The following is a 26,678-nucleotide window of genomic DNA, read 5'->3' as shown; positions in this document are numbered from 1 at the left end:
AGACAAATTTATTATTCTCTACAACGTTTCTAAAAAAAATTTCTAATGTCCATACTTTTTGAGTTATAGGACGTTTAATGATTGACTACATTCCGGGCGTAAAGCCAAAAATTTCAAGGTATGTGTACCGGCGTACTACTACTTAAAATTATTATGTCATCTCCTTACCTGCAATAGTGCGATGAACTATTTTACATGTTTTTATTTTATTATATTAACTAAATATATTATGTAATTATTATTAATTAAGTATGTTATGTTATATTTCAGATACTAGAATAAAATGTACATAATCGAGTTTAAGATGTACTAATGAATAATAATCTACGGGTGTTCAAAAAGCTAAGTTGCTAACGCAACTAACAGGACGGGGTGGAGAACATGGAGAAGGAGAATGGTCGCTTCTCGACTCAGGTCCCGTGTTATTTTGACCGGGTTGTATAAGTATGGGTTTTAGGGTTTATTATTCAAAATACTATGGAGTTAATGGAAAGCGTGGCTGAAATTTCAGAACCATTCAATTAAAAAAGTTTTACAGTAACAATAGATTCGCTTAGGTACCGTTTCTATCTTGCTATATCTCCGTTAGAGATGATCTTCTACGCAAGTATATACGGATAAAATAAAATGGTCATACTTCAAATACAAACAATTATAATAAACGAATCTCAAATTGTCCTGACACATAACGAATGAATACGCTGACCAGCTATCAAAATAGTGAATTTTAAATAATATTATGTGATGCAAAAAGGACGAGGTGTATCAAAGAAGTAACAAATGTGTTATTCTCTGCAGACGCTGCTAGAACAAAATAATGTGTTAGGTGACCGTGTAAAATGTTTATTGTAGGTACTATAGTTTCATGCCTTGAACTCCTAAAGCCTGACATTATCTTTGGTGCCTTTTAAAGACTGAAAATTGTCCTTGGACTATTATGGCTGTATGGGCTTTTGACCCCTTTGCCTGTCTAGATGGACGAACAAAACCAAAAAAAAATGTCTTTGGACTATAAAATCGGAGACTTGTCACTTGTCCTTGTAACTTATAAAAATCGACCGTTATCTATATAATTTGTATTGTGAATTAATGTTGTACAAATTTTTGAAAATATACAAATAAACACTATTAACTATGTTATGAATAATATTATTACAATCTATTTGAAATGGCTTCAAAAGGATGGAGAAAAATTGAAAACGAAGCTGGATACCCATGCTATATAGAGTATGAATAACTTTTACCCTTTAGCTACAGTTTTAAAACTTTCACTAAGTAATAATTTTGAATAATATGTACGCTTATTTACGTTTTAGTCAACACAGTGGAAAGCAAGATTATGATCATCCAAATTTTAAAGAAATAATAGAAAGTCTTAAGGTTTATGATGGTATTAAATACTTTGCATATAAAATAGCATTAAAAATTTTTGCATTGCAGAAGGAATTGAGAGGTAAGTTTTAGGAAAATTCTTGCTTAGGTTTATATTATAATTTTTAAACTTACCTACATAAATTTTTTTTAGTTCCACCTTTGAGGATAAGTTCTGGTGTGTTTGCAAGGCATCAATTGAGCTTGTCGGAGAGTAGTTTGTCTTTAGACACTACTGAATTGGAGTCAGTACTTGCTGACATTTACTTTGCTGCAGAAAAAGAGGGTACATTTGTTGGTGATGTTGATGTTACAGTAGATCTAGTAATAAATTTATTGCTCAATGTGTATGATGTGTAAGTTAATTTCTCATATTTTTATTATTTTATAGGTTTGATTGTAAATTTATATTTATTTGAGTACACCTGCCAGAGAGATATAATTAATGTGCTTGCTGTGATTCTAACTGAAAGGTAAAATATATATTAATTTTATGGCACACACAGGACCTGCCTTGGGACAGCCCTTCACCTTCACCCAGCACCTTCTCAATTCAATGATGTCAGACCCAGTCAATTTGACTTCAAAAATTGCCTTTTGTAATCAATAATCATACAGATATTAGTATGAGAGTTCACAATTCAGACACTTTGTGGTAACAAAATATATACCATCTACACTTACCTCTCAGATCCCTATGAAAAAAATCTTATTTAAATTTTTAAACTTTATATAATTGAACCAATTAATTAATATGATCATTAACACATTCACTGCTAACCTCAGAAAGGGAAAGAAAAATAATTATTTTGTTTAATTATATTCTTTCCTAAAATTTAAGAATCTTATTAATTTTTGTAGGTATTTATAATAAATCGAAATTTCTTAGTAATTATTTATTTTTCAAGCACACTGTAATATGTGTGACTTCACTTCATAATCTTATATATAAAATTCTCATGTCACAATGTTAGTTACCTTACTCCTCCAAATCGGCTTTACTGATTTTTACCAAATTTTACATGCAAATTCAGTAGCTACTATCTATTTTTCATACCCCCGAGTGATTGTTGTTGCAGTTGTTCACCCTTAACATTTTTTTAATTTTTGGACAAAACTTTTTGTTTTTATTTTATTATAATTCAGCATTGAAAAATACATACAACTTAAAATTTTCGCCCTTCTATTATCGATAAATCGAATCAAAAATAGTTCTACTATTTTTGTATCTCTATTTTTACATCATTCTGTTCCATTAAAAAATCCGCTATAGGGTGCAAGGTAGCAATTACAAATACAAATATTTTATTTTGTCTCAAAAGAAAAACGTATTATACAAAAAAGCCATGTACATGCTACTACATACTCATAATACCTACTACACAACATTATACATCACAACCTTTAGATACAAACATTAAGAAGCCTATATACTTATGTTTGGTAAGTGCATCTAGACAAGTAGGTACGAAGTTTTTATTGCTAGGACTTCTTAAAGAACCTAGGCACATACAGACAGTAGGTTTTATGTGAAGCAGACATAAAAGCTGGTGCCTTCCCAGAAAATTGATATTTTGCTGGAGTGGTAGGTATGTAGTCTACATTATGACAACAATCTACTAGTACATGGCTGAGCTCTAACTCCTAACTAAGTTTCCCTGTGTTTAGGATATTAGCAATTGAATACAATAATTGTAGTACAATATATTTGGTACGTCTGAGAATCGGTTTCATCTATTTTTATACTTCAAAATTTTTTTATTGAATATTTTAATTACTTTATATGGCAATATAACATTTGCTGGGTCAGCTAGTAAAATATATATGTCAAAAATCTCAAATAAGTGTAATGTTATCTATACTGCAAAATACCACATTAAGCAATATGCGACATGCTATATAACAACCTCTCTATCCGATACAATATGCACGGAGTGTTAAGGTGCTCAAGTGCCATATTTTTTTTGTAAACACAACACTTGTGGAAACAAAGCACCACTCCATTAGTTGCTAAATCACCAATGTTGTGTGTCAGCAGTGTGCTAATAAAAGTTAATGATGCATGGTTCCAGGCACAGGAATACACAAATAAGGGTTCTAGCTGCTAAAACTGTTCTGATATTGCTGAGTGAAGAGTCTGAGCTGGACAAATGGCAAGCATTGGCTAACTGTTGTGCTGATCATAACGGTTGTGTTTCTCCCAGACGACTCTTGGCGTTGTTGTTACATGTCAATGCGCTGACCAAGTACTTGGGCAGCACAAGAGATCAGGTGCAGGATGATATTAGTGCCTGTTTTAGGAAGGTGATTATCTTTACAACTATTTATAAGCCACAGGGAAAAGGACTAAAAATATTATTTTCTAGGTACTATCTGTCTTAGTTTTTATTTTAATACCTTTGCGGATAGACATGTTAATTGTTATGCCCTGCAATACAATGGAGTGCCATTCAGCTTTCTAGAACAACCCAAAAATTCTGAGTTGCACTACAAATTCGTTCATTATCTTGAGACAAATTATATTAAGTCTCATTTGCCTATTACTGCTTCACAGCAAAAATAGGAACACTGGCTCTGAACTGATTGTTGTGCTGTAATCATATGGACCACACATATTGAGCACAACAATCATGAAGTTTAACAAATCAAAAAATCTAAATGAAGAAATTTTGAGCAAATAATGCCTTTTATGCCTTTATTTTAACTGTTATATTTTAAAGAGTGACTTACAATCAATAATCTTAAGTATTAAATATTACAAAGGCATATAAAATATGGAAGCAGTCTTGTCAGTCTCAGTCTTTACCATTCATTATCAGCTCAAAGTGACCATACAGTAAAAGAGTGTCATTAGTATTGAATCTAGGCCAATTTTAGGATGTGCTTTGCCAGTTACAAGGTTTTGTAAATAATTTGGCAACAATTTTAAATTTTCCTTATTGCGAAGATGCCAATGCCGATATCTCTTATCTTTTGAAGAGAAAACCATGAGCACTAAAATGTCATTAGCTGTGTTACACTAACTATTAACTGGTAATGGAGAGAGAAAATTTTTGTTATTTATACACATTTATATCAGGGGTGCTCAAGTTTTAACTGCTGTTGATCTACCTCAAAATTGTTAGACTATGATTGATCGACTCCTGAGGCTTGAAGTATGTGTGATGGAGGATTGTCGTCCAGGTAGACTGTCATGATGACATAAGTATTAGTTTTGCGCACAATAATTGCATTTTTTTAGTCAATGTAAGTGTAGGTCTGCTCTAAAATGTCAATGAAAAATATTAATTTTTCAAAATTGTGAGTTTATTTATTACAAAACAAACGCGTTCTAGTGTCTAAAGTTCTAAACTTTACTAATGAGTGACTGGAGTATGTTGAATCTGCATGTCCTGACCATACTTTTCATAAGATGGTACATAATTACCGATTTTAGTAATGTAAAACAAAATTTGTGAATAGTTCTATAATGTTTTTTTTTTCTCAAGATTGACCCAAGAAGCACTCTTCATTGACTTGTCGATCACGATCCACTGTGCTATAGTCTCAGGTACAATTATTTTAAATTAATACACTTTTTAATATTCCAGAGTGCCGGCATGCTGGGTGTAAGTGTAAGTGATGTTGCTGAGTGGGGTGTCAATAATTGCTCGAGCACAAGATGGCTATCAGTTGTACAGAGGGTAGTGTCAAGTAGGAACTCTTCCACTGCTGATGTTAATTGTGCAGGGTGCCTACAGATGTTAATACAGGTAAATTGTACCTTACTTAAAATATTGTTCTATTTAATCTTATTTTTGCCCAAGGAGTTGAACAAAAAGATGATGTTTATTTAATTCCTATGAAGTAATATTTTATAATTTTAAAATTATAGAGTAATCATGCGGGCTATTACAATCTAATATATAAAATTCTCGTGTCATGGTGTTAAACTTTGAACTCCTCCGAAACGGCTTGACCAATTCTCATGAAATTTTGAGTGCATATTGGGTAGGTCTGAGAATCGGACAATATCTATTTTTCATCCCCCTAAATGTTAAGGGTGGTCCACACGAATTTATTTTTTATTTATTTTTTACATTTTTTTTTCAAATGTTTGATTATAAATAAAAAATACATACATACAGCATTAAAAAATACATACAACTTCAAATTTTTACGCATCTACGATCAACAGTTACTTTTGTATCGCGATTTTAATATCGGCAATACAACATTTGCTGGGTCAGCTAGTATTTTAATAAAAATATGAGATAATATAGAAAAAGGGTTTCAATTGAAAATTTGTAAAATACTCTCAAAAGGCCTGCTATAGAATATTAGATTATTAAGATAGTAGAAGGATTTGAACCTAATTATTTTCAACTTCATAGATGCCAATTGTTAGTAGTTATTATTTTCCACAACTTGACATCTATTATTGCCTGTTGTATGTGAAAACACCATGTATGCATGGGTTCAAGCCCTTGTAAGAGTAGTGGCCAGATGGTACCAAATTTTGCACACAATCTTTGAATACCTTCTCATGTGTGTAAGGTTACTTCTCTTTTCTTTCCTTTATCATGACAGTGTCAAATAAACATACTACATAAGTTTGGAAGACCGAAAACATATCTGTAATGTAATAATTAAAAATATATTGTAATAATATGGTTCAATTGGAAAGGGTTCCATATCTAAATCTCATCCAACTATCATATCATAAGATTATTATTACCTATGCTTTAGTATAGAAATATTTTTTTATTTACTTGGCAGCCATTTTTTATTTACTTGGCAGCCATTTTTTATTTGTTTATTGTATTTTATTATTAATAATGGTTATTTGGGACTAATAACAATGCTCTCATTTTTTTTAAGGTTTTGAAATTCAAGTGTGCTAAATGCAGTGATATCTACTTTTGTGAAAGTTGCTATTTATATGACAAAGACTTAAGCCATGTAAGTGGTCATAAGAAGACACATTTGGTGTACGAAGTTGTCAACGGAGAGGTGAGATTGCATTTAAGTATATGACATGAGTAATGTTGTGTTCAGAGAACAAGTTTGGGATCAGTTTTGATATCCAAGATGGCTGCCTTGCAAAATTGTCATCTTAATAAAATGCATATATTATCCTAGATATTGGGAATGGAATGGATGTTCTCGTTTTATTTAATTATTTAAATTTATGAGTATGCGTGCCAAACTTAATTGGGTATAAATGATGTAATGACTGCAACCCGTACTTTAAAAAAAAATTTTTCCACACACAACAAAGTTGTGGAATGAGCTTATTTGTACAGTGTCTCCAAGATGATACATGGATACCTTAAAAAACGCGTTTACCTTTAAGGCCGGCAATGCTTCTGTGATTCCTCTGGTGTTGCAAGAGTTTGTGGGCGGCGGTGATCACATATCACCAGGTGACCCATACGGTCGTTTGTCCTTTTCCTTAAAAAAAACTAAATTAAATGATTTAATTTTCTTCCAGGTTAAACCTAATGAATGTCTCAGCTTTATAAAAGGCATGAAGAAATTTTTCTTCTGCACAAAATCGGGGAAAAAGAAAGCTAGCAAAAAGGTTTCTCATAAGAGAAAATCTGATAAGAGACAGGGCTCTCTCAAGAGGAGTAAGCCGGCCATATTTACGTCTACCGTGGGGAAGGCTTCAGGTAATAGTGCCGGCAATCCAGCCTCTACCCTGCAAGACATCATACAACAGCTGGAAAATCAGACAATGTAAGTACAGAATGTGTATGAAATGGGAGGCTCCTTTGTACAGGATGCCGGCTAGATTATGGGTACCAGAACGGCGCCTATTCCTGCCGTGCAGCAGTAATGTGTAAGCATTTCTTTGTTTTGGTCTGAAGGGTGCCGTAGCTAGTGAAATTACTGGAACCAATGAGACTTAACTTCTTATGTCTCAAGGTGATGGGCACAGTTGTAGTGCCGCTTAGAATTTTGGAGTTTTTCAATAATCTTGAGTGGCATCATTGTAATGGGCAGGGCGTATCAATTGCCATCAGCTGAACGTCCTGAATAGACTAACCTGTGGCGTTGCGTGCCTTGGCCCCGTATAAAAATTTGCTTGGAGGCCCTTATGAAGGCTCTCTCACAATGGAAAAAAAAAGGTTTGCATATAATTAAAAGAAATATTTACTCATTAAAATTATCTAGAACACTCTCCTTAGCTTTTTTTCGAAAGCAGCAAAAGTTTGTATTCATTTTTGTTTACGGACATATCATTGATATGGCAGATACGGCGGTACGCCCGTGAGACTAATAATTACTCGACCCTTGAGCTATCCCCTTGAACATAATGACGTTTGATGCGCGTTCAGTCGGCATTCAGACACATAAGAGTACCTACGATAGGACCTATAAGTATAGGGACTATCGTAGGTACTAATTACTAATAATATTTGTTTGAATACTAGTGGGAGGCCCCTTTATTATAATTCTGTTTCGGTTTAAAGGTCGCCCTAGCTAGTTGATGTGACTAAGTGACTGGGCTAATGAAACGAAATAACCTATGTCTCGAAAGTGTCGAGCGATTGCGATGTCGCTTAGAATTGTATGATTTTCAAGGAACCTGACCGGCACTACATTGTAATGAGCAGGGGGTATCACTTGTCCGTACCCGTCCGTCTGTCTGTCTGTCTGTCACCAGGCTGTATCTCATGAACCGTGAAAGTTTGACAGTTGAATTTTAATAATTTAATTGTATTTTTCACATATTTCTGTTGCCGCTGTAGCAACGATCTTTCTAGATATGTCGAAGGCCTATGATTTGGTATTACATGAAAATTTATTGTATAAGCTCGAAAAATACGGAATAAGAGGCAATGCGAATAACTTAATAAAAAGTTACCTAAAAAGTCGAAAACAACGTACCGAAATATCAAGAATAGTTAAATGCAATAAAAAGTCCACAAAAATTGTTCACACCTCGGAATTTAGAGAAAATCAGAGTTACGCCATTCCACAAGGAAGTATTATCGGTCCTTTGCTATTTCTATCATATATCAATGACCTCCCAGACTCTACAATTAATAAATATGTGCTATTTGCCGATGATACCACATTAATTATTAAAGATAAAGACACAATTACACTAAAAAATACAATTATTAATTCACTAAATGACATTACCAGATGGCTTAATAACAATAACTTAAATTTAAACATATTAAAAACTAAAATAATCCATTTTAATACTAACAGGGATTTTAATAATTATTTAAACATAAAATATAATGGTACAATGATTGAATACATAAATAATATTAAATTTCTTGGTATAATAATTGATAAAAATCTTAAATGGAGAGAACATATTGAAGACATTTGTAATAAATTGGACAGGTTTATTTTTGCCATTAGGAGAATAAGACAGACAGTATCAGAACAAGCCGCGTGGTGTTCATACCACGGATATGTGTCATCCGTACTGTGCTATGGACTCATCATTTGGGGAAATTCTTCGGACGCAATTCGAGCTTTCAGAGTTCAAAAAAAATGTATCCGTGCAATATGCAATGCACATTGGATGGATAGCTGCAAGCCACTTTTTATAAAAAGAAAATATTAACACTTCCCTCTTTGTATATTCGGGATATGTGTGTATTTGTACATAAACACCCGGAATATTTCACCAAAATGAAAATTCACTCTTCCAGGAACACTCGATACCCAAACAAATTACTTGTACCCAAATATCAATTGACACTCTGCCAAGAAAATGTTCATTACATGGCGATAAAAATCTATACTAATACTATAAAGCTGCAGTGTTTGTTTGTTTGAACGCGCTAATCTCTGGTACTACTGGTCCGATTTGAATGATTCTTTCAGTGTTGGGTAGTCCATTTATCGAGGAAGGCTATGTTGTTTTTTGAAAATTAGGGATCCGTAATAAAATTTCTATTTTGTAACACAAGGTGTAAAATCGAAAACTTATTTTTGCGTGCGCTGCAAAAACTATTGACAATAGAACAAATTGATGTACAGGCTATAATATAGGCAGTATTTTATTACTTATAAAACTATCGCGTGAATTATACTTTATATGGCAAAACAACGTTTGCCGGGTCAGCTAGTATATAATAAGTTACCAGACCATTTAAAAGACATGAAATGTAATCAACTTAAGAACAAATTAACAACATGGCTAATTAAAAATTGTTTTTATTCAATAAATGACTATTTAAATTTAAGGAATTTTGACATATAAATTTGACATGAATATTACTATTTTATTACAACTATAATTATTGTATAGCTAATAAAATCTTTTACTTGAGGAACTGGCTAGTTATGATATTTTTTTAATTTATTGTCAAATTTGAAAATAGAAAATTAGATGACATACACTTTCTTCATTCATTTGTTTTATTTTCCCGAACAATACGTTTTGTCAACTTGTTCGAGTAATAACTACGTAATTGTATTTTTTTTGAAAAATTGCACTTAATGGTTTTTTATAAATTTGTTATTCTATAGGCAATTTTGTTTATTAAAAGCTCTTTATTATGCCTGACTTAACATCACTGGAAATCATTAGGGCTGATGAAATGAGAAGAAATGGCCATACCTACAGATCGATTGTATCAAGGCTTCGTCGATCAGTATCAACGATTCATCGCAGCATCCAACGGTACAGATCGTCTAATTCTCTTGTGAGGAGGAGGGGTCAAGGTAGAAAAAGATGTACATCGAGGCGAGATGACAGTTTTTTACAACTTGGAGTTCATAGGAATACGCGATTAACGGCTGTACAAGCTCGAAATGAACTGGAAGACGTTCGAGGAGTACGAGTAAGTGAGCGTACAGTTCCCAGGAGATTTGAAGAAGTTGGTTTAGGGTCGTATATACCTGCCAAAGGCCCAAAACTTGAGAGACGTCACCGCGTAAACCGATTAAGCTATGCGCGAGAACATCGTCATTGGGATTTGAACGAATGGCAGCAGGTTCTCTTTACTGATGAGTGCAGAGTTCTTTTAAAACAGATCGATGGGAGACAGCGAATATGGAGACGCAAAGGAGAACGCCACATACAGTCTAATTTTGAACACACAGTGGCTTATGGTGGCGGCTCGATTATGGTTTGGGGAGGGATATGTTTGGGAGCTCGCACGGAGTTAGTGATAGTCACAGGAGGGACCATGACAGCAGATCGATACATCAGAGACATTTTAGAAGAACATGTTGTACCATTTGCCCCATTTATTGGTGACGACTTTATTATAATGCAAGATAATGCTCGTGCTCATAGTGCACAATCGGTACAGGCATATCTGAGCCACGTAGGTATACCGGTGATGCAGTGGCCAGAAAATTCCCCCGATATGAATCCGATAGAGCATGTCTGGGACTTGCTAAAAAGAAGGGTTAAATCCAGAATGCCACCCCCCAACAATCTGAATGAATGTGGAAACGCATTACTTGAGGAGTGGGAGCGGTTGCCTCAAGAAATCATCGATAACATAATCTGTAGCATGCCCAGACGAATGGAAACCGTAATCAGAGCAAGAGGGGGAAACACTCGTTATTAATTTTGCTTTAGTTTTATTGTTAAATCATTTAATGCTTACTTTTTTATTTATTTTTTGTGATGGTTCATAATCATCTAAAAATTTCACTTCCCTATTTCAAATTTCTTTATTTTTCAATAAAAAGTAACGAAGACTTTTCAAAGTCGTTGTTAAAAGATGTTAATCAATTTGTTATTTTGTGTCTAATTACATTTTCGTCAAATATATGCGTTATTATCTCATAGTCTCACTTTTTTTCTGTTCCGCTAATTGTGCCGGTGTGTATATATTTGCATGCCTTGTAGGTAGAATAAGAGAAACGTAATATAAATAAAATAAGAACGATTGTAAAACTGACCTTATTCAAATGCAAATAAAGATTATTATTATTATTATAATAAAAACATAATAAAATAAATATTTAAGGGGGCTCCCGCTTCCCATACAACAAACATGATTATTAAGGTGATGTTTTTATACAAAATGGTTCGGAAACCTTCGTGCGCAAGTCTGACTCGCACTTGGCCGGTTTTTTAAATTATTTAATACTTATTTTCAGAGCGCTCAAAGAGATTTCATGCCAGTTGCAACATATAGCTAAAGACAGTGATGATGAAATTAAGTCCAAAGTGGACATTCACTACGATCAGATATCAGCACAGATAAATAGATTAAAGGAACTTAAGGTTTGTATTAATTTATTTTTCTTTTATTGTTTTATAGGCAGATTTTTTTATCATTGAGGTACATTCGATGTAGTTACAATAAGGCAAAAGCTAATATAAAGCTGTTGAGTTTTTTATTATTCTGAACACAATTATCAACCAGTGCTATTTGAATAATTGTTTTTGTATAATAAGATACATAATAGCTTTAAGGGTAAATGTATACACTTCTATAATTAAGTCCCAGCCACTGTTCAGGCATTATCTATAAATAAATTTAAATTTTTAAAAAAAAAATGGCTCTGTCGTAAATCCTATTACTCCACAGCTGAACATCTGAATGATCGGACAGCCTGGGACTAGATTGTGATTATTTTATAGCGATATAAATGATTGTACAAAATTGTATATTTTTATTGAAAAAACCGCAAAAGAAAGAATGCTGGGAGAGCTTCTTGCGCCGCTTTTTCTCTCTCAGAGCGCCATTTTTTCCGAAGCGGTAGTAGTATCTAGTATATTAGAAATGACATCAAAAAGAATTCTAAAGGAATCAACTTTGAGAAAATAAATGCCTTTTATGCTTTGTATACAGAGTTTGTAACAAAAACATCTTAAAAGTGGGGGGTTGATTATTGTGAATAAATTGGCACTGTAAATTTTCAAAATAAAAAAAATATGCAGATTAAGTATATTGAATTATTTTAGATTAAATATACAATTCGTTTTTAATTATAACTACCTAATTATTTTTATTTTTAGTCCTTAGAATTAATAAAAAACAAAAAAGAAGAAATAAATTTCAAATTAGAAACATTGCACAAGTGTCATTGACTCTTATTACTTAGGTAATGTACCAATGACAAAACTGGATAAAAAAAGTCTACAAAATGCTTAAAAGAAAATATTTTTCTGTAACTACAGAATTCTCTCGATAAATGAAAATAACTTTGTTTCAGTTATAGCCAGGGCCGGATTTTAACTTAATACCGCCCTGGGCACCGGAAAAAAATCCGCCCCAATACTGGAATTTAACTAAAACTTATAGTTTAATATTATTTATGTTTCGAAACTAAAATAACAAATTTATTGCAGAATCTTTATTATATTTTACATATTCTAAAAACATGAATAAATATTTGTCTGCAAGGAAATAAATTGATTAAATCGTTTTTATTATTAATTTTTACTAAACGTGCCAAAATTATAATTTGCAATTAATGGATAAATTGAATTTCTTGAATTATCAATTCAACCAAAAATTATTAATCAACAAAATTACTTAATTATATTGAGCAATCTTGATAAGACTAAAAAAAATTTTTTTCCCTTTCAAAATTTTGCCGCCCTAAAAAAATTGCCGCCCTGGGCACTTGCCCCAACTGCCCCTAGTGAATTAAATCTACCACTGGTTATAGCTGTAAGAAATTCTAACGAATTCCGAGGATGTTTGGTTACCCCACCTTTATAAAAGCCAGATTCATGAGGCTAGATCGCTTGATGCTGCGTAGAGACGTGGCTTTTAACCTGCTGGGATCACCCTGAAGCTCAAATCCACCTTCGCACCACAAGCCACAAAATAAATTATCACCCTCACCATCTGGGTGTGTAGCCTTCTTCCACAGTGCGGTTTTCAAGGAACCGTACCATATACCTACTACCGTCCTAAAACTGCAACGCTCCTGTGATTCTTTTGGCGTTGTTAGAAAGAATCGGCGGCGGTGATTACTTCTCATCAGGAACCCGTTCGTTCGTTCTTATCCAAAAAAGATAGTAGATAGACTTACAATATACTACCGTATAGACAAACAGCGTGCTAGAGAGAAGAACATCTCTAATAGAGATATGATAAGATAGAAAGGATAAGCTAATCCGACCGAGTAATTTTACTGTAACAGATTTGGATTGACAAATTCAAATTCATTCCAAAATGAATGCCTCAGGTCTGAGAAGAATGGGCGCAACAAACTCAGCGGGTTTTTTTTTCATCAAAAATATGTTTTACAATTAAAGTAACATTTGCAAAGTAACAAAGTAACATTGTACAATTAAACTTGTTATTTAATAGCCTGATTGCGGTCGCTCCATTCCCAATCTGTGGTATCATTAAGAAAGTCATTTATGTTAAAGTAACCTTTACCACGCAAACGTTTTTTAACAATTCTTTTGAATAACGTAATACTGTAATACTTTTGCTTTGAACATTTGCACTGACAAGTCGTAAACAGTCAGCCACACTTGACATTAGCTTGTTAGTATTTTAAAAATAGCCTAACTAGCTAACGAACACATTGACAAATTAAAATTGATGACATATTATCGGGCTGTAAGGTCGTCTATGTGATAATATATTCTACGTCTATTATGGTATATGCATAGGCTAGACCTCTCAGTTAGGTAAATTAAATATTGAATTTGGTGAAATAAGTCGGAGAAGTCATTAAGAACTCGCTCGCTTTTTCTTCCGACTTATCAACTGACAGACTACCTAAAATAGTCTTGGACACCATATGAATATTTCTGAGTCTCGTGCCAGATTTTGGCGAGAAAACACGTCCTGAGGATGCCTCGTGTAGAGGCGAAACACGTGTCGAATTGTTTAAAAACAAATATTGGCGGAATTAATACTAAAGAAAACTTAAATCATTTGTATAATTATGGATTTCCGCAAAGTAACGCCTACTTCAATAAATTTTATATTAAACAAATTAAATTTGTAATCAAAATTTATAAATGATGCGGGACTCGAATCCGAACTCTCAGGTTCCATCCGAGCATTCTTACCAACTGAGCCAACCGTTCGAGTCACGCATGGTTCGTAAATCGTGGTATGTCTTGTTCAACTCTAAGGTTGTGGCTCCATCTACAGGATCTACTTTACAGTTGATAACCTGCTCAACACTCCTATAATTGCATATTAGGAAATTGACTTGAGATGTCGCTCTTTCAATTCTAAACAATTTGTTGTTTTTAAAGTGATACACTTTACGGTACCTATGTTGTTGATAGATAATTATTTTCGTTACGAATGTATATATTAACTAGTGGAACCGACAGACGTTGTCCTGTACACACGTCTTAAATTTGAAAAATCGGTCCAGCCGTTAGGAGGAGTTCACTAACATACACATGAGCAGGAGAATTATATTATATGGACAGAATTGAGACTCTAAACCAATCTCAAATTCACTGGAACACACAAAAAAATCATCAAAATCGGTCCAGCCGTCTAGGAGGAGTTCAGTGACATACACACGCACGCAAGAAATATATATATAAAGATATGGAGAAAGTATGTAATGTAATAATTCTTTTCAGGATAATTTAACAAATGACACAAAACCAGAAAAGGTTGACCGACCCCAAGCGTTTGACCTCTTCAGTCCCATACCACTTGATGAGAAACAGGCAAAATTGGCAGCTGCAGTGAAAGCTCCACCGCGCGTGCTCAGTATGGATTCTGGAAACTTCTCCGTCACATCGAAACACGAGAGTCAGAATCTACTGACAATGTCCGGAGATGCGTTGAAACCCATCGTTGTTCACGCGACTTCGGACAGCATATCTGCTGTTTCTATGAACGATATCACTAACTGGTATAATGGTGAGTGAAGTTCAATTACAAATATTTCAATATCATTTATTGAAAGTCAAAAACTACAACCCATTCGATAAGGTATGCCCAGACCTGAGAAGAAAGAGCGCAATGAACTCAGCGGACTCAGTTTTTAAAAAAAAATCATGTTTACAATGTAATATCGTGGAAATATATTATTTAATAGCCTGAGGGTAGCTGCTCAATTCCCAATTTTTGATTTGAACATTTTCCAGGGACTTATTGTTAAAGCATATACAACGCCCCACAAGACTTACTAACTCGACTTACCCGAGTAGTAGGCATATATATATATGTATACATACATATATATATACGAGGGGAGGTCAAAAAGTTCGCGGAATGACTGGGAAAAAAGATGAAATGATACATTATGTTATTTTTCCTTTTCAATATATTCCCCCTTAACACGAATACATTTTTGGGATCTGGCATATAACTTATTAATACCGTCGAAAAAATAGGTTTTGTCTTGGGCGTCAAAATACGCCGAAATCGCCGACTTGACTTCATCATCGTCTCTAAATTTTTTTCCACGCAGCTCTTTCTTCATCTTTGGGAATAAATAAAAATCGCTAGGGGCCAGGTCTGGACTGTAGGGTGGATGGCGTAGTTGTTCAAAACCGCATCGATGAATGGCAGCCGTCGCAACATGACTCGTGTGAACGGGCGCGTTGTCGTGCAAAAGGAGTACACCTTTTGTCAGTTTTCCTCTTCTTTTTTCTTTAATAGCTTCTTTTAATCGGTCCAATAGGGAAGCGTAGTACTCTCCCGTTATAGAAACACCACGTTCTTTATAATCGATCAAAAGAATACCTTCAGTATCCCAAAAAATAGTCGCCATGATCTTTCCGGCCGATTGCGACACTTTAAATTTTTTTGGGGGTGGTGTGCCTTTTTTGTGCCACTGCATCGACTCCTGCTTTGACTCAGGCTCATAGTGGTGAACCCAAGTTTCATCACCGGTTACAATTCGGGCCATAATTTCTTCCCTAACTTCTCCACAGCGGTCCAAATACTCGCGGGAACAGTTGACGCGCTCACGTTTTTGCAGCGGCGTGAGCATTCTCGGGACCCACCTTGAACACACTTTACTCATGCCAAGATGTTGATGAAGAATATTTAAAATTGTGGTTTCTGATACTCCAACTGATGCTGCAAGTTGTTTCTTCTTCAACCTTCCGTCTTCCAATACAAGTTTTTCAACTTTTTCAATGATTTCCGGCGTAGTGGCCTCAATGGGCCGTCCAGGTCGAGGATCATCTTCAATTGACTCCCTTCCTTGCTTGAAAAGGCCGTGCCATTTGTAAATCATGGTTTTACCAGGAGCAGAGTCTCCGTAAACAGCTAACATCTCTTGCAAAATAGTTTGAGGCGTTTTTCCTTGTTTGGTGAGGAACTTTACGACGGCGCGATGTTCAATTTTCTCCATAGTGGCTAGTTTGTTCCCGATTTACTTGTTCACTCGTTTGTAACTCGAAAGCTAATGACCCAATTAGGCTAGAAATTGGCATATATAGTAATTATGAGTTACTCAAGTAGCGGCTACCTGGAGGAGCGACCTCACCCCCGCCAACCCCGCCATTCCGCGAACTTTTTGACCGCCCCTCGTATATATATATATATATAACTGCCCGCACTGCCCCATATATACATATTTTTATATATTTTATATTTTTATTATATATATATGGGGCAGTGCGGCCGATATAAATACCATCTTTGTGCTGCAGAAGAGGGCTATTCGCGCGATTTATAACCTAGGTCCTAAAGAATCATTAAGAGAAAAATTTAAAGAAATAAACATTTTGACTGTTGCTTCTCAATACATTTTTGATAATGTTCTGTATGTCCATAAGCACATTGAGGAATTTTCTAGAAACTGTGACATTCATAATGTTAACACGAGGAACAAACATAAACTTGTAATGCCTACTACTCGGTTGGGTCGAGTTAGTAAGTCTTTTGTTGGGCGATGTATATGCTTCTACGATATGATCCCAGAAAATGTACAAAACAAATATGTTACGAAATTTAAAAGAATTGTTAAAAAACGTTTGTGTGGGAAAGGTTACTATAGCATAAACGATTTTCTTTAATGACACCACGGACTGGGAATGAAGCGAACACCGTCATGCTCTTTAATTATAAATGTTTATTGTACGATATCACATTGTAATCCATATTTTATATTAAAAAAAAGCCCGCTGATTTTCTTGCGCCCATTCTTCTCAGGTCTGAGGCAGTCTCTTTTGAATGGGTAGTTTTTGACGTTCAATAAATGATTTTAAATCCTATTTTGAATAAAAATATTTAAATTTGAATATAAGTTTATGTTTGTTCCTCCTGTTGGCATTATAGTTATAATATATACGATTTAAGCACTTTATTTCTCAGAAGAATATTACAATATTCACTTATAGAGAAAATATATTCTAATTAATATATAATATGTGAGCCGTGAGAATATAACAATATCTATAATATATCGATTATTTTTTCTTGTTTAACAATAAATATTAACAAAGTAAGTAAAGTGGAAAAAAACCAGTAAGAATATGAAAGCAATCATCCAATGTATTCTTCAAACAATGAGCTAAATGAACTGTTGAACTCTTGATTATCATTATATTAGTCAATGTTTTGAATGTAAACGAAATAAAACCCTTTGACTCTTTAATTGTTTATTGGCTGTTTGAGGATTCTTGTTTCTAGGTTGGTAAAACTGTCTCTGTAGCACAGAATAAAGAAAAATTACATAAGTTTCACACAGTTATACCTAGATCATATAAGTTTCACGTATTTTCTTTTTAAATCGTTCTTAATTCAGTACTTAGGCACTTTCTCAGGGCGCGCGTTTAAGTCAGCAGGTTACACGTTACTTAGCTATTAATTTTTGGTTGTAAGGTCGATGACCATTTTAAACTACAAAAAAAAAAAAACAAAGACAAGATGTAATATTAAATAGAAATCGCCTCTGACACGCGAATAAAGCACCCTCAAAATACGCGCTAGGCGCGTGTACCGCACGGCCGGTAAGACTACTAAGAAGTCCCGCACAGCAGTGAATGTGTTAACAAAGCCAAAAACGCTATCTTACATACATACTTACAGTGCCTTTTTGTTGTATTATCTACGTCTAATATTTTCGTTGGTTTTGTTTACAATAAAACTTAATCACCCTTGCGTGGGCGCTACCCATATTGTACATAGTTCTGTACGGCTACGGCTCGGCGTGAGGCAAGTAGGTGTCAGTGCCTACGCTAGCGCGCGGCTACTACGAGGGCTGCACTAAAAGTATCGGTAATCAAGGAAGTGACACAACATTGCTATCGAAGTATTCTCCGCGAAATTTGACACATTTTCCATACGATGGAACCAATCATTGAAGTAACCATTCCATTCAGAAGTTGGGGTCTCCAAAATGGCCGTTTTGTAGGCGTCCACAGCTTCTTCAGGTGATGAAAATCTCTGACCACGCAAATTATTCTTTATTTTAGGGAAAGTATAGAAATCATTAGGGCTTAGGTCGGGGCTGTACGGCGGATGGTCTAATAATTCTATATTTTCCTGCTCTAAAAACTCTTTTGTTCTGTGCGTGGAGTGAGAACTCGCATTGTCGTGATGGAGAATGATGCCGCGGTTGTAGTTCCCTTTACGGGGTTCAGAAACGACCTGTGGCAAACAAATGCTAGCATACCATTCTGCATTAACCGTTCTTTGTACGAACGAACAATTTTCATCACTTCATCACCAAATGCAGAAATCATCCGGTCAACACACTGTTTTTGTGTTAAACCACTTCGAAAGTCATAATAAATCATCGCTCTAGAATTTTCTCGAGTCAATTCCATTTTCTCAACGACTAAACAAGTTTGAAAAGACCTTTTGACAAGACCGATATTTTTTTTTTAATAAATAAATGGTATTCGATTTTTAAAACCAAGGAGTTTTCAATTAAAAAGATTTTAATATGACAGGAACAGTGGAAATATTCCATTCCCGATACTTTTAGTGCAGCCCTCGTATATCACTTACAGGTTGTTCCGATATGATATTATGGAAAATTTATTTGTTTAGGTGAATTAACTTATTTTTTTCTGCAAGTGCGTTAATATAATGTCGCCGTTGTAGCTCCATGTTAAAAGACAATTATAATCTACGTGCCCCGGAATATTATCATATTTATTTGTATTAGGGTTATACTGAATAGGACTGCCAATAAAATCGTAATATATCCTATGGGTTTTCTTAAGAATTTTAGGTGAGAATATTGTTATCTAGTGTGACTTCAATTTTATTGATTTGAAATGGGTTGTACAATAAATTGTTTTGATGTATTTCATATATTATTACAGCATCAGGTTTTCAAAAAATAATAAAACAAATTCAATCAGATTAAATTGCGTTATTTTTAATTATTAGACACGCGGCCAAACCAGAAGTCGAAAACAAAACAAATCGACAAAACAAACCAGAGTATATCGGCAACAGAGGAACGGTACGCCGCAGACATTCGCTCTGTGGAGACGAGCAACGACAAGATGAAGGAGTTGAACTCTGACCTGGACACAGTGCTGGACAGGCTGCAACAGATCCTGACACACAACTTTACCATGGATGGTGAGTTACTACATTTATTATGAGGTGAAGTGAAGAGACGAGCAGGATGTCCACTTGATGAGTTACTCAGGAATAATCCTGATGCTTAGATCATTTATAGTCTAGATAGCTGTGAAAACGTCGAAAATATTGAATTTAGAACTAACCTCTATTTTGAGCAAAGCACGGCACACTAAGGCTAGGGTTACTATGGATGCGAGTTCTCGAAATACTCTTCAGAACAAGGCGTTTACACTGTGCGCGTTTTCTGTTATTCTGATAGTCAGTTCGTTTCTGCCGTCCAGCGAAGATGGACGAATTTGATGAATTTGATTTTCTTATTTTCATTTCTTTCATTTTCTCGAATGAGACTAGAGATACCTTGAAAAATTATCTTGTAAGTCCAGCAGGTGAAATTATGTTTCAATACAACCTACTGTAATAATCTATAGCTCTAGAAGTCATGTTCTTGATAGATAAAACGTAAACATTAATTCTAATTGCTCATGTACCTAATTAATGTAAATTTCGTCTCTCATATCCCACAAACACCTGTTCTCGTACACGAGACTGATCAATTTGCCGTTATCCATGGTGGAAACCAAATCACTCGAAATTCGCAGACGCAGGTCGTGCGAAAAAATCAAACTCGTTTGAACGCTCGAGTGGTTCTGACGACGTCATGCATGTTCTGACGCGTTAGTCGTGGCCAGTGTAAACACTGTCATTGAATACCAGGCGTTTATTTCTTCGGACGAATCCGTCAGAACTCGTCAGAACAAATTTTCGTCAGAACTCGCATCCATAGTAACCCTAGTCTAACACAAAGTGTCATACGAATCGCGTGAATCAGACGTTAAGCTGTACCACGCACCATAAGGTATTAAACCTGGCCTGTTTTTATCGGTTGTATAAAAGCAAGAGACTCTATCTAGACTAATAAATTATCTAAGTCCTGACGATTGAACTAAAAATACATATAACTAAAAAATCTTCACTAAATTTAATTGCGCCAATGTAATTAAAGCTATAAAATGTTAAGTTTCAGTAGCCTCATAATTTCACTAGCTACCGCGCCCTTCGAAGTTACTGATAATGACGGTTGCACTTTACTTTCAATGGTAGAAAAAGGCACCTATATTATACCTACCTATGTGCAAAGAAATCTCTCGCACTAGTAAAATAACGGACAACTTACAGACTTCTAGGACTGGAGGATTGTGTAATTGTTTAGATTTGAAAGAGCGACATCTGAAGTCAATTGTCTTATACGCAAATATTGGGGTTGAGCAAGGTGATCAACTGTAAAGTAGATCCTGTAGATGGAGCCACAGCCGAGATGATTTGAACAAGATTTACGAACCGTGAGTCACTCGAATGGTTGGCTCTGTTGGTAAGAGTTCTCGGACGGAACCCGAGAGGTGCCGGGTTCGAGTAAATAAAATTTGGTGACAAATTTAATTTGTATAGGCAATTAATCCCAGAAGTGAAGAATATCACTGGTACATAGCAAATTGTTGTGTAACTTAATTTCATAGCTTGCCTTTGACTCCAGAAGAATAAAAATATATATTTCCAGAATCGTGTATAGACAACAGTCAGCTGCGGGAGACAGCCACCGAGATGGAAGGGTTGCTGGGATCTCTGATTCGCGGGGTGGAGCAGAGGGCCACACTCAACGTTAGTAAGGCTATCGTGTAACGCACGGTGCTGGCTAGAACTGGCACTAAATTATTTTAAGATAACAAATATATAGATATATTATATATACTAAAAATGACCAGATTTTGATATAAATACAAGATATTTAAGGTATAAAATACAGCCTAGCCTAAATTTCAATTTTTACTTAGACAGTTCCGCCTCTTATTACGTAGTATTTACATCCTCTTTGGTAAAATACGTAAAAACATGTATGACGTAACGGTTAGAACGTTTGAAATTTTGGTTGTTATATTACGCGTTGTCATTGAATTTTTGAGGCGTGACGTCATAATTGGCCGCCATGACACTTACGAGCGTTTTCGCGCGTATTTCAGAGTAGAATGATAGAAGTGCGTTACAGCGTATTTTAATGTTGAAAAATAGTTGTTTTCTTAATTATTTCTAATAAGTAGATGTGCACAGACATTATAAATGACTAATCCAAAATCTGTCAACTTGTCTATCGAAAAAAATAGTTAAGGCAATAGTCACAGTGCATAATAATTTCAGACATTGACCTATCATTATACGTCTTGGTTTATTTGCGTATCTATCACTACATACAGATGTTACACCCTGTGATGTTGTGACCATAGACTTAAAATAAACTAGCGTAAAGACGACCTGGCAGTACTATAATGCTTAACCTTAAAAATTTAGATTTTGTCAAAGTGTGCATCAGCTAGTGGTTTAATACTGAAAATACTAAGGAGCTACGAAGCTAAGCTTGGCTGACTTTATACGGCTTGCCAATTAAAATCGGTGACCGTAACAAAAGATTCGCTTTCTTTTTCTATCTTGCTGTATGCTGTTAGAAGTATCGTAAAATGGCGGAATCGAGAGAATAAATCACATTATTGGTTTGATTTATTCTAAGTCGCTTAAATTATTTTACTTATATATAAATTATTACTTAATGACAAACATAATCTTAAATCGCACGGAAAATATAATATCATAAAATTGTTGGCCATATTAGGTAACATAAAACTTTAAATTAAGCTGGGTTTTAACTGTAACACTCAAACTGAGTGCACTCGGGTAACTTACCATACGATAGCATATAGTTAACATGTGCTTAATTAAACGAGTGCACTCGGCTCCTGCGTTTCAGACCGTAAACACAGTAAACTAGCGTAATAGACGATCCCTGTGTGAAAGTGCGGTAACTATCCTTAGACAAAAACCTAGATGCGAGAAAAAGACGGAATAGATGGACCGTGAAACCGTTCTGAAACAATTTAGTGTCCATTAGTCTCCTGTCAAATTGAACCGCATTTTAATTTAAGTGTTTTTATCGTAATTGTTCTGTGTTTTAACGGATATTAAAAAAATATAATGGTGTCGTATTCTGTGTTAGAGTGTGTGAGAGTCTCGTGCCAGATTTTGACGAGACAACATGTCCTGAGGATGCCTCGTGTAGAGGCGAAACACGTGTCGATTTGTTTAAAGACAAATATTAGCGGAATTAACACTAAAGAAAACTCAAATAATTTGTATAATTATGGATTTCCGCAAAGTAACGCATACATCAATAAATTTTCTTAGATTGTGTTGTTATCTACAGCAACAATCCAAATAAAGTAAATACTTTCGTGGTCCTTATTTCCGTAGAACATATTCACAAAAATATTCTGTATTATATTTTATATACGCAGTAAACACTATTTTCTTAAGATTATAATCATTTATGAAAATATGTGTTAGAAAATAAAATATTGTATGCGTGAATATGACGCCATTTATTAATATTTGTCATAGGGATTGTCTAAAAGCAAAATACTACACAGTTCACTCACTCACTCACACATGTGTAAAATTAGTAATGAGGAGAGTGTTTGTCTATTACGCTAGTATACCAAGTTTATGGTTCAGATAGTGAAAACCCCCCTTTACTCTAGCGAATACTCTAGAATAATAAATAATCATTACTTTGGGTCTGATAAAAGGGATAGTGATAGAATAAGAGAAAAAAATACTAACCCCTTATTCATAATAGTCTGCTAACTTAAAGCATTGCTAATTCTCACTCTGTCTTCTTCTATTGACCTAAGTGCAATGAGAAAAAACACTCCTAAGCGGCTAAAATAAAGGGGGTTAGAATTTATATATTTTAAGCATCTTAATATTGAAACACAATGCTGAAATTAATTATTTTAGTTAAGACTTGATTTAAAATAATATATTTATCACAGTTACATTCCAAGTAATATTATAATGAACCCGTTTTGGTTTTCTCATGTCTGTGATGTAATATTGACTATGCAAGAAAGACTTATTTACTCTGAATATAACATTTTATTTTATTGATGTGTGAATTTAATTCAAATGTATGATAATTATATTAAAAACAATTATATTACTTAATATACTCTCTATATTACCACCGGATTACAGGCTGTCAGTTTTGTAGAGATTAATAATTATTATTGTAGCTCGAATAAGTATATGTTGTAAGTTTTTTTATGAGGATATCAAAGTACTTGGAACGCGCGGCCCCGAGTAAGCAGAACATCTTTCCTACTAGCGTTGATTCCCGAAGACTTAACGCGAGTCGTATGTAGGGCTGTCAACACGAATTTACGAATAAATATTCGATCGATTTCGTTCTGCTCTGCCTCCTTTTGTGTCGCCTATTTTTAGCAGTTAATAGGCCTGCCTACACTGCAATTCACCCTTAAATGCTAAATGATAATATAGAGAAATGGCAGTCATACCCACCATCACGAGATGAAAACTCTTCTCCACTCTCAGCTTCATAGCCTATGGCAAATAAAAATATTTGCTTTTGCTATTTTTTAGTAAAATTTTCGTACTTATATATTGATAGTTTGCAAATTTGCAGATGCCAGATTTGTACGAACCATAGTATAATAATATACTCCGCCTGGTATTCTCTTTCCACGATGGCCTAGTACTAACTACATCACGATATATATGTCATACTGACAGATGACAGCTCGCTATGTCATCGCTATTGTCGTGTCCGCTCACATCAATAGCAAGTCTATAGCGTTGTTTCACTCGAAAATAGGAGTACTGTCATTACAACTGTTGACGTATTAGGACAATCACGTGACCCAGCTGTCACTGGAACTGAAATACCAGGCGAAGTATATTATAATGCCATGGTACCAACCATATAGAAAATCAAAAAATTGTTTGAATCCTCAGGCTTGTGCGTATACGCTTTTACTTAGGTTACTTAAGTAGTGTTATGTAAGTAGGTTTAGTTTAGCCGTCCATTGTCAAGGTGCTCAGACATCGAAGGTTTGATCTCTATGTGATACGAATATCGAAATAAAACTAGTAGATATAGAAAGTAACATGCCATATATTTTATATAAAATTTACATATTGCCGTGTGGTTTATATATTAATGATAAGTTATATATTTTATACATTAAGTAAGTAAGCGTAAAATTAATGATATATGCTATGTGCCACTTAGAATTATGGGATACAAGGAAACTCCTGTCGTGAATGTATTTTCAGAGTTAATAGCTGAAAATTTGTGTATTTCTAAAAAGGTAAATTAAATGTACAAATAAAGCATACAAGATGGCTCCGAACTTAATAATAATTGGCCAATCACCTCGAATCTCCACTTTTATTTCAATTTGACACTTACTATTTGACAGTTTTATACAGATACCTATAATTTGACCATAGACATACAAAAAATAGAATGCTTCACAACCTTAGAGTACATAAATATAATTTACAAGATATAATAATTATTGTGAAATAAATGAATCTCTTATACCTATGTTTTATTTCTAACACCTATCTACATTACATTTGGGTAAACAAAAAACTTATTAATAATATTTTAGCTTTCAATCCATTTATATAGATTATGGTATTTTTACAATGTAGTAAGTAGTAATGATTAATGGTTTAACAAGGATTTTATAATTTAAAGCAATAATATTAATTTTGGTGGCATTGGGATTGACTTCGTAGAACTGCATTAAGCTACTAGAAACAATCTTAATTAAAATTCAAACTAAAGTTTGAATGTAATTTGAAACCCGTTTTTAAATTTTTCTCTTTTATTACTGCAACAACAAAGTATTTAAAAGTGTTATAAAAATATATTCTCTTAACACATGTAACATATTTTATGCATTAACCTAATTCAATCTGAATCTCAGTATCACTCCCAATATAGGTTTTTTTATTCTTATTTCGAAACATGCTCAATGTTCAGTTTAAAAATTCCAAGTTGTTTAAAAAGACATGTCTATTTAACATTCTGTAGAATGTTTAGAAAACTATCTGGTTCGTTGATTTGTCGATTGACAATAACCCGAACATGTAAAGAATGGAATTATAAATCCCGTTCCCCATCCCATTTATATTTAAACCTAATGGAAACACAGTAAGTATAACCCGTCATGTTGCGTGAGAGTAAATCATAGAAATCTGAATAAGAAGTTATAAGTGGTCGCATAAACCACCTTGATGATTTTTTTTCTATGAAAATAAGGGACGAGACGAGCAGGACGTTCAGCTGATGGTAATTAATACGCCCTGCCCATTTCAATGCAGTGCCGTTCAAGATTCATGAAATACCCAAAAATTCTGAGCGGCACTACACTACAATTGCGCTCGTCACCTTGAGACATAAGATGTTAAGTCTATTTGCCCAGTAATTTCATTAGGTACTCACTAGGCGCCCTTTAAGACCGAAACAAATGCTTACACATTACTTTGTGGTACCCATAATCTAGGCGTCATCTTGAGCAAAGGAGCCTCCCACTGGTAACTTCTTATTTGGATTTCTTGTATACTGAATGCATAGGCAAATAACCGGCTAGTTGTAATCCCATTCTTTATCAACAAGTATAAGTAGATAACGGTAATAACTAATTACGTTTACTGCTGTTGATGAGATATTTACAGCAATGCGTCAATAGATGTTTCTCTTTCTCCGTGGAACCGTTCTGATGTATAGCCGTTGGTCCATTTCTTTCTCGCGTGTAAATATCCAACCCGTACTGCCCTGGAAATAAACAGTTCTCGTTACATTCCTGACTAAAATACTACAACGTTAATAAACAAACAGGAGAATCGATTTCTTCGACGGTTTAATTTAAAGACAAGAGATGAAGGCGTGGGCTTAAAAAATTACTATTAAACACCAGACAACTAAATCCCTTCGAGCAGAGGGGATTTAATTAGTTAAAAGGGTTCGCTTGTAAC

At 34.4% G+C, this 26,678-nt stretch overlaps 2 protein-coding genes across 5 annotated transcripts in view; one reads left to right on the top strand and one right to left on the bottom strand.

The window, feature by feature from the left end:
- Positions 1 to 739: 739 nt before the first annotated feature.
- LOC126977940 (dystrophin-like) lies at positions 740 to 25,233 on the top strand. Of its 2 annotated transcripts, XM_050826637.1 has the most exons (11): positions 740 to 1,227; positions 1,317 to 1,453; positions 1,526 to 1,727; positions 3,444 to 3,675; positions 4,962 to 5,123; positions 6,232 to 6,363; positions 6,845 to 7,092; positions 11,446 to 11,572; positions 14,867 to 15,152; positions 19,590 to 19,787; positions 21,346 to 25,233. In XM_050826637.1, exons 1-11 carry the CDS (start codon positions 1,169 to 1,171, stop codon positions 21,465 to 21,467), a joined length of 1,905 nt encoding a protein of 634 aa, XP_050682594.1. In that variant the 5' UTR covers positions 740 to 1,168; the 3' UTR covers positions 21,468 to 25,233. The 2 variants fall into 2 exon arrangements, with proteins under 2 accessions (XP_050682594.1, XP_050682595.1); XM_050826638.1 differs by lacking the exons at positions 14,867 to 15,152; positions 19,590 to 19,787; positions 21,346 to 25,233 and adding an exon at positions 12,508 to 12,576.
- Positions 24,785 to 26,678, bottom strand: part of LOC126977925 (hillarin) — an 88,080-nt gene continuing 86,186 nt past the window's right edge. For all 3 annotated transcript variants that reach the window (XM_050826617.1, XM_050826615.1, XM_050826616.1), the window contains exon 15: positions 24,785 to 26,478. In XM_050826617.1, the coding sequence (XP_050682574.1) occupies positions 26,342 to 26,478 (137 nt within the window). In that variant the 3' untranslated portion in view covers positions 24,785 to 26,341. The remainder of the gene's footprint in view (positions 26,479 to 26,678) is intronic.

Source organism: Leptidea sinapis, chromosome 46, assembly GCF_905404315.1.
Source record: "Leptidea sinapis chromosome 46, ilLepSina1.1, whole genome shotgun sequence".
Classification (NCBI taxonomy): Eukaryota; Metazoa; Arthropoda; class Insecta; order Lepidoptera; family Pieridae; genus Leptidea; species Leptidea sinapis.
Note: the sequence above shows the minus strand (reverse complement) of the source record. Positions and strands in the feature narration are given on the sequence as shown.

Bases quoted from the DNA above. Each gene is read 5' to 3' on its own strand.
- LOC126977940 (XM_050826637.1), top strand. From the start codon at position 1,169: ATGGCTTCAAAAGGATGGAGAAAAATTGAAAACGAAGCTGGATACCCA. The intron at 7,093-11,445 runs GTAAGTACAGAA...ACTTATTTTCAG, and splicing joins CAGCTGGAAAATCAGACAAT to AGCGCTCAAAGAGATTTCAT. The intron at 19,788-21,345 runs GTGAGTTACTAC...ATATATTTCCAG, and splicing joins ACACAACTTTACCATGGATG to AATCGTGTATAGACAACAGT.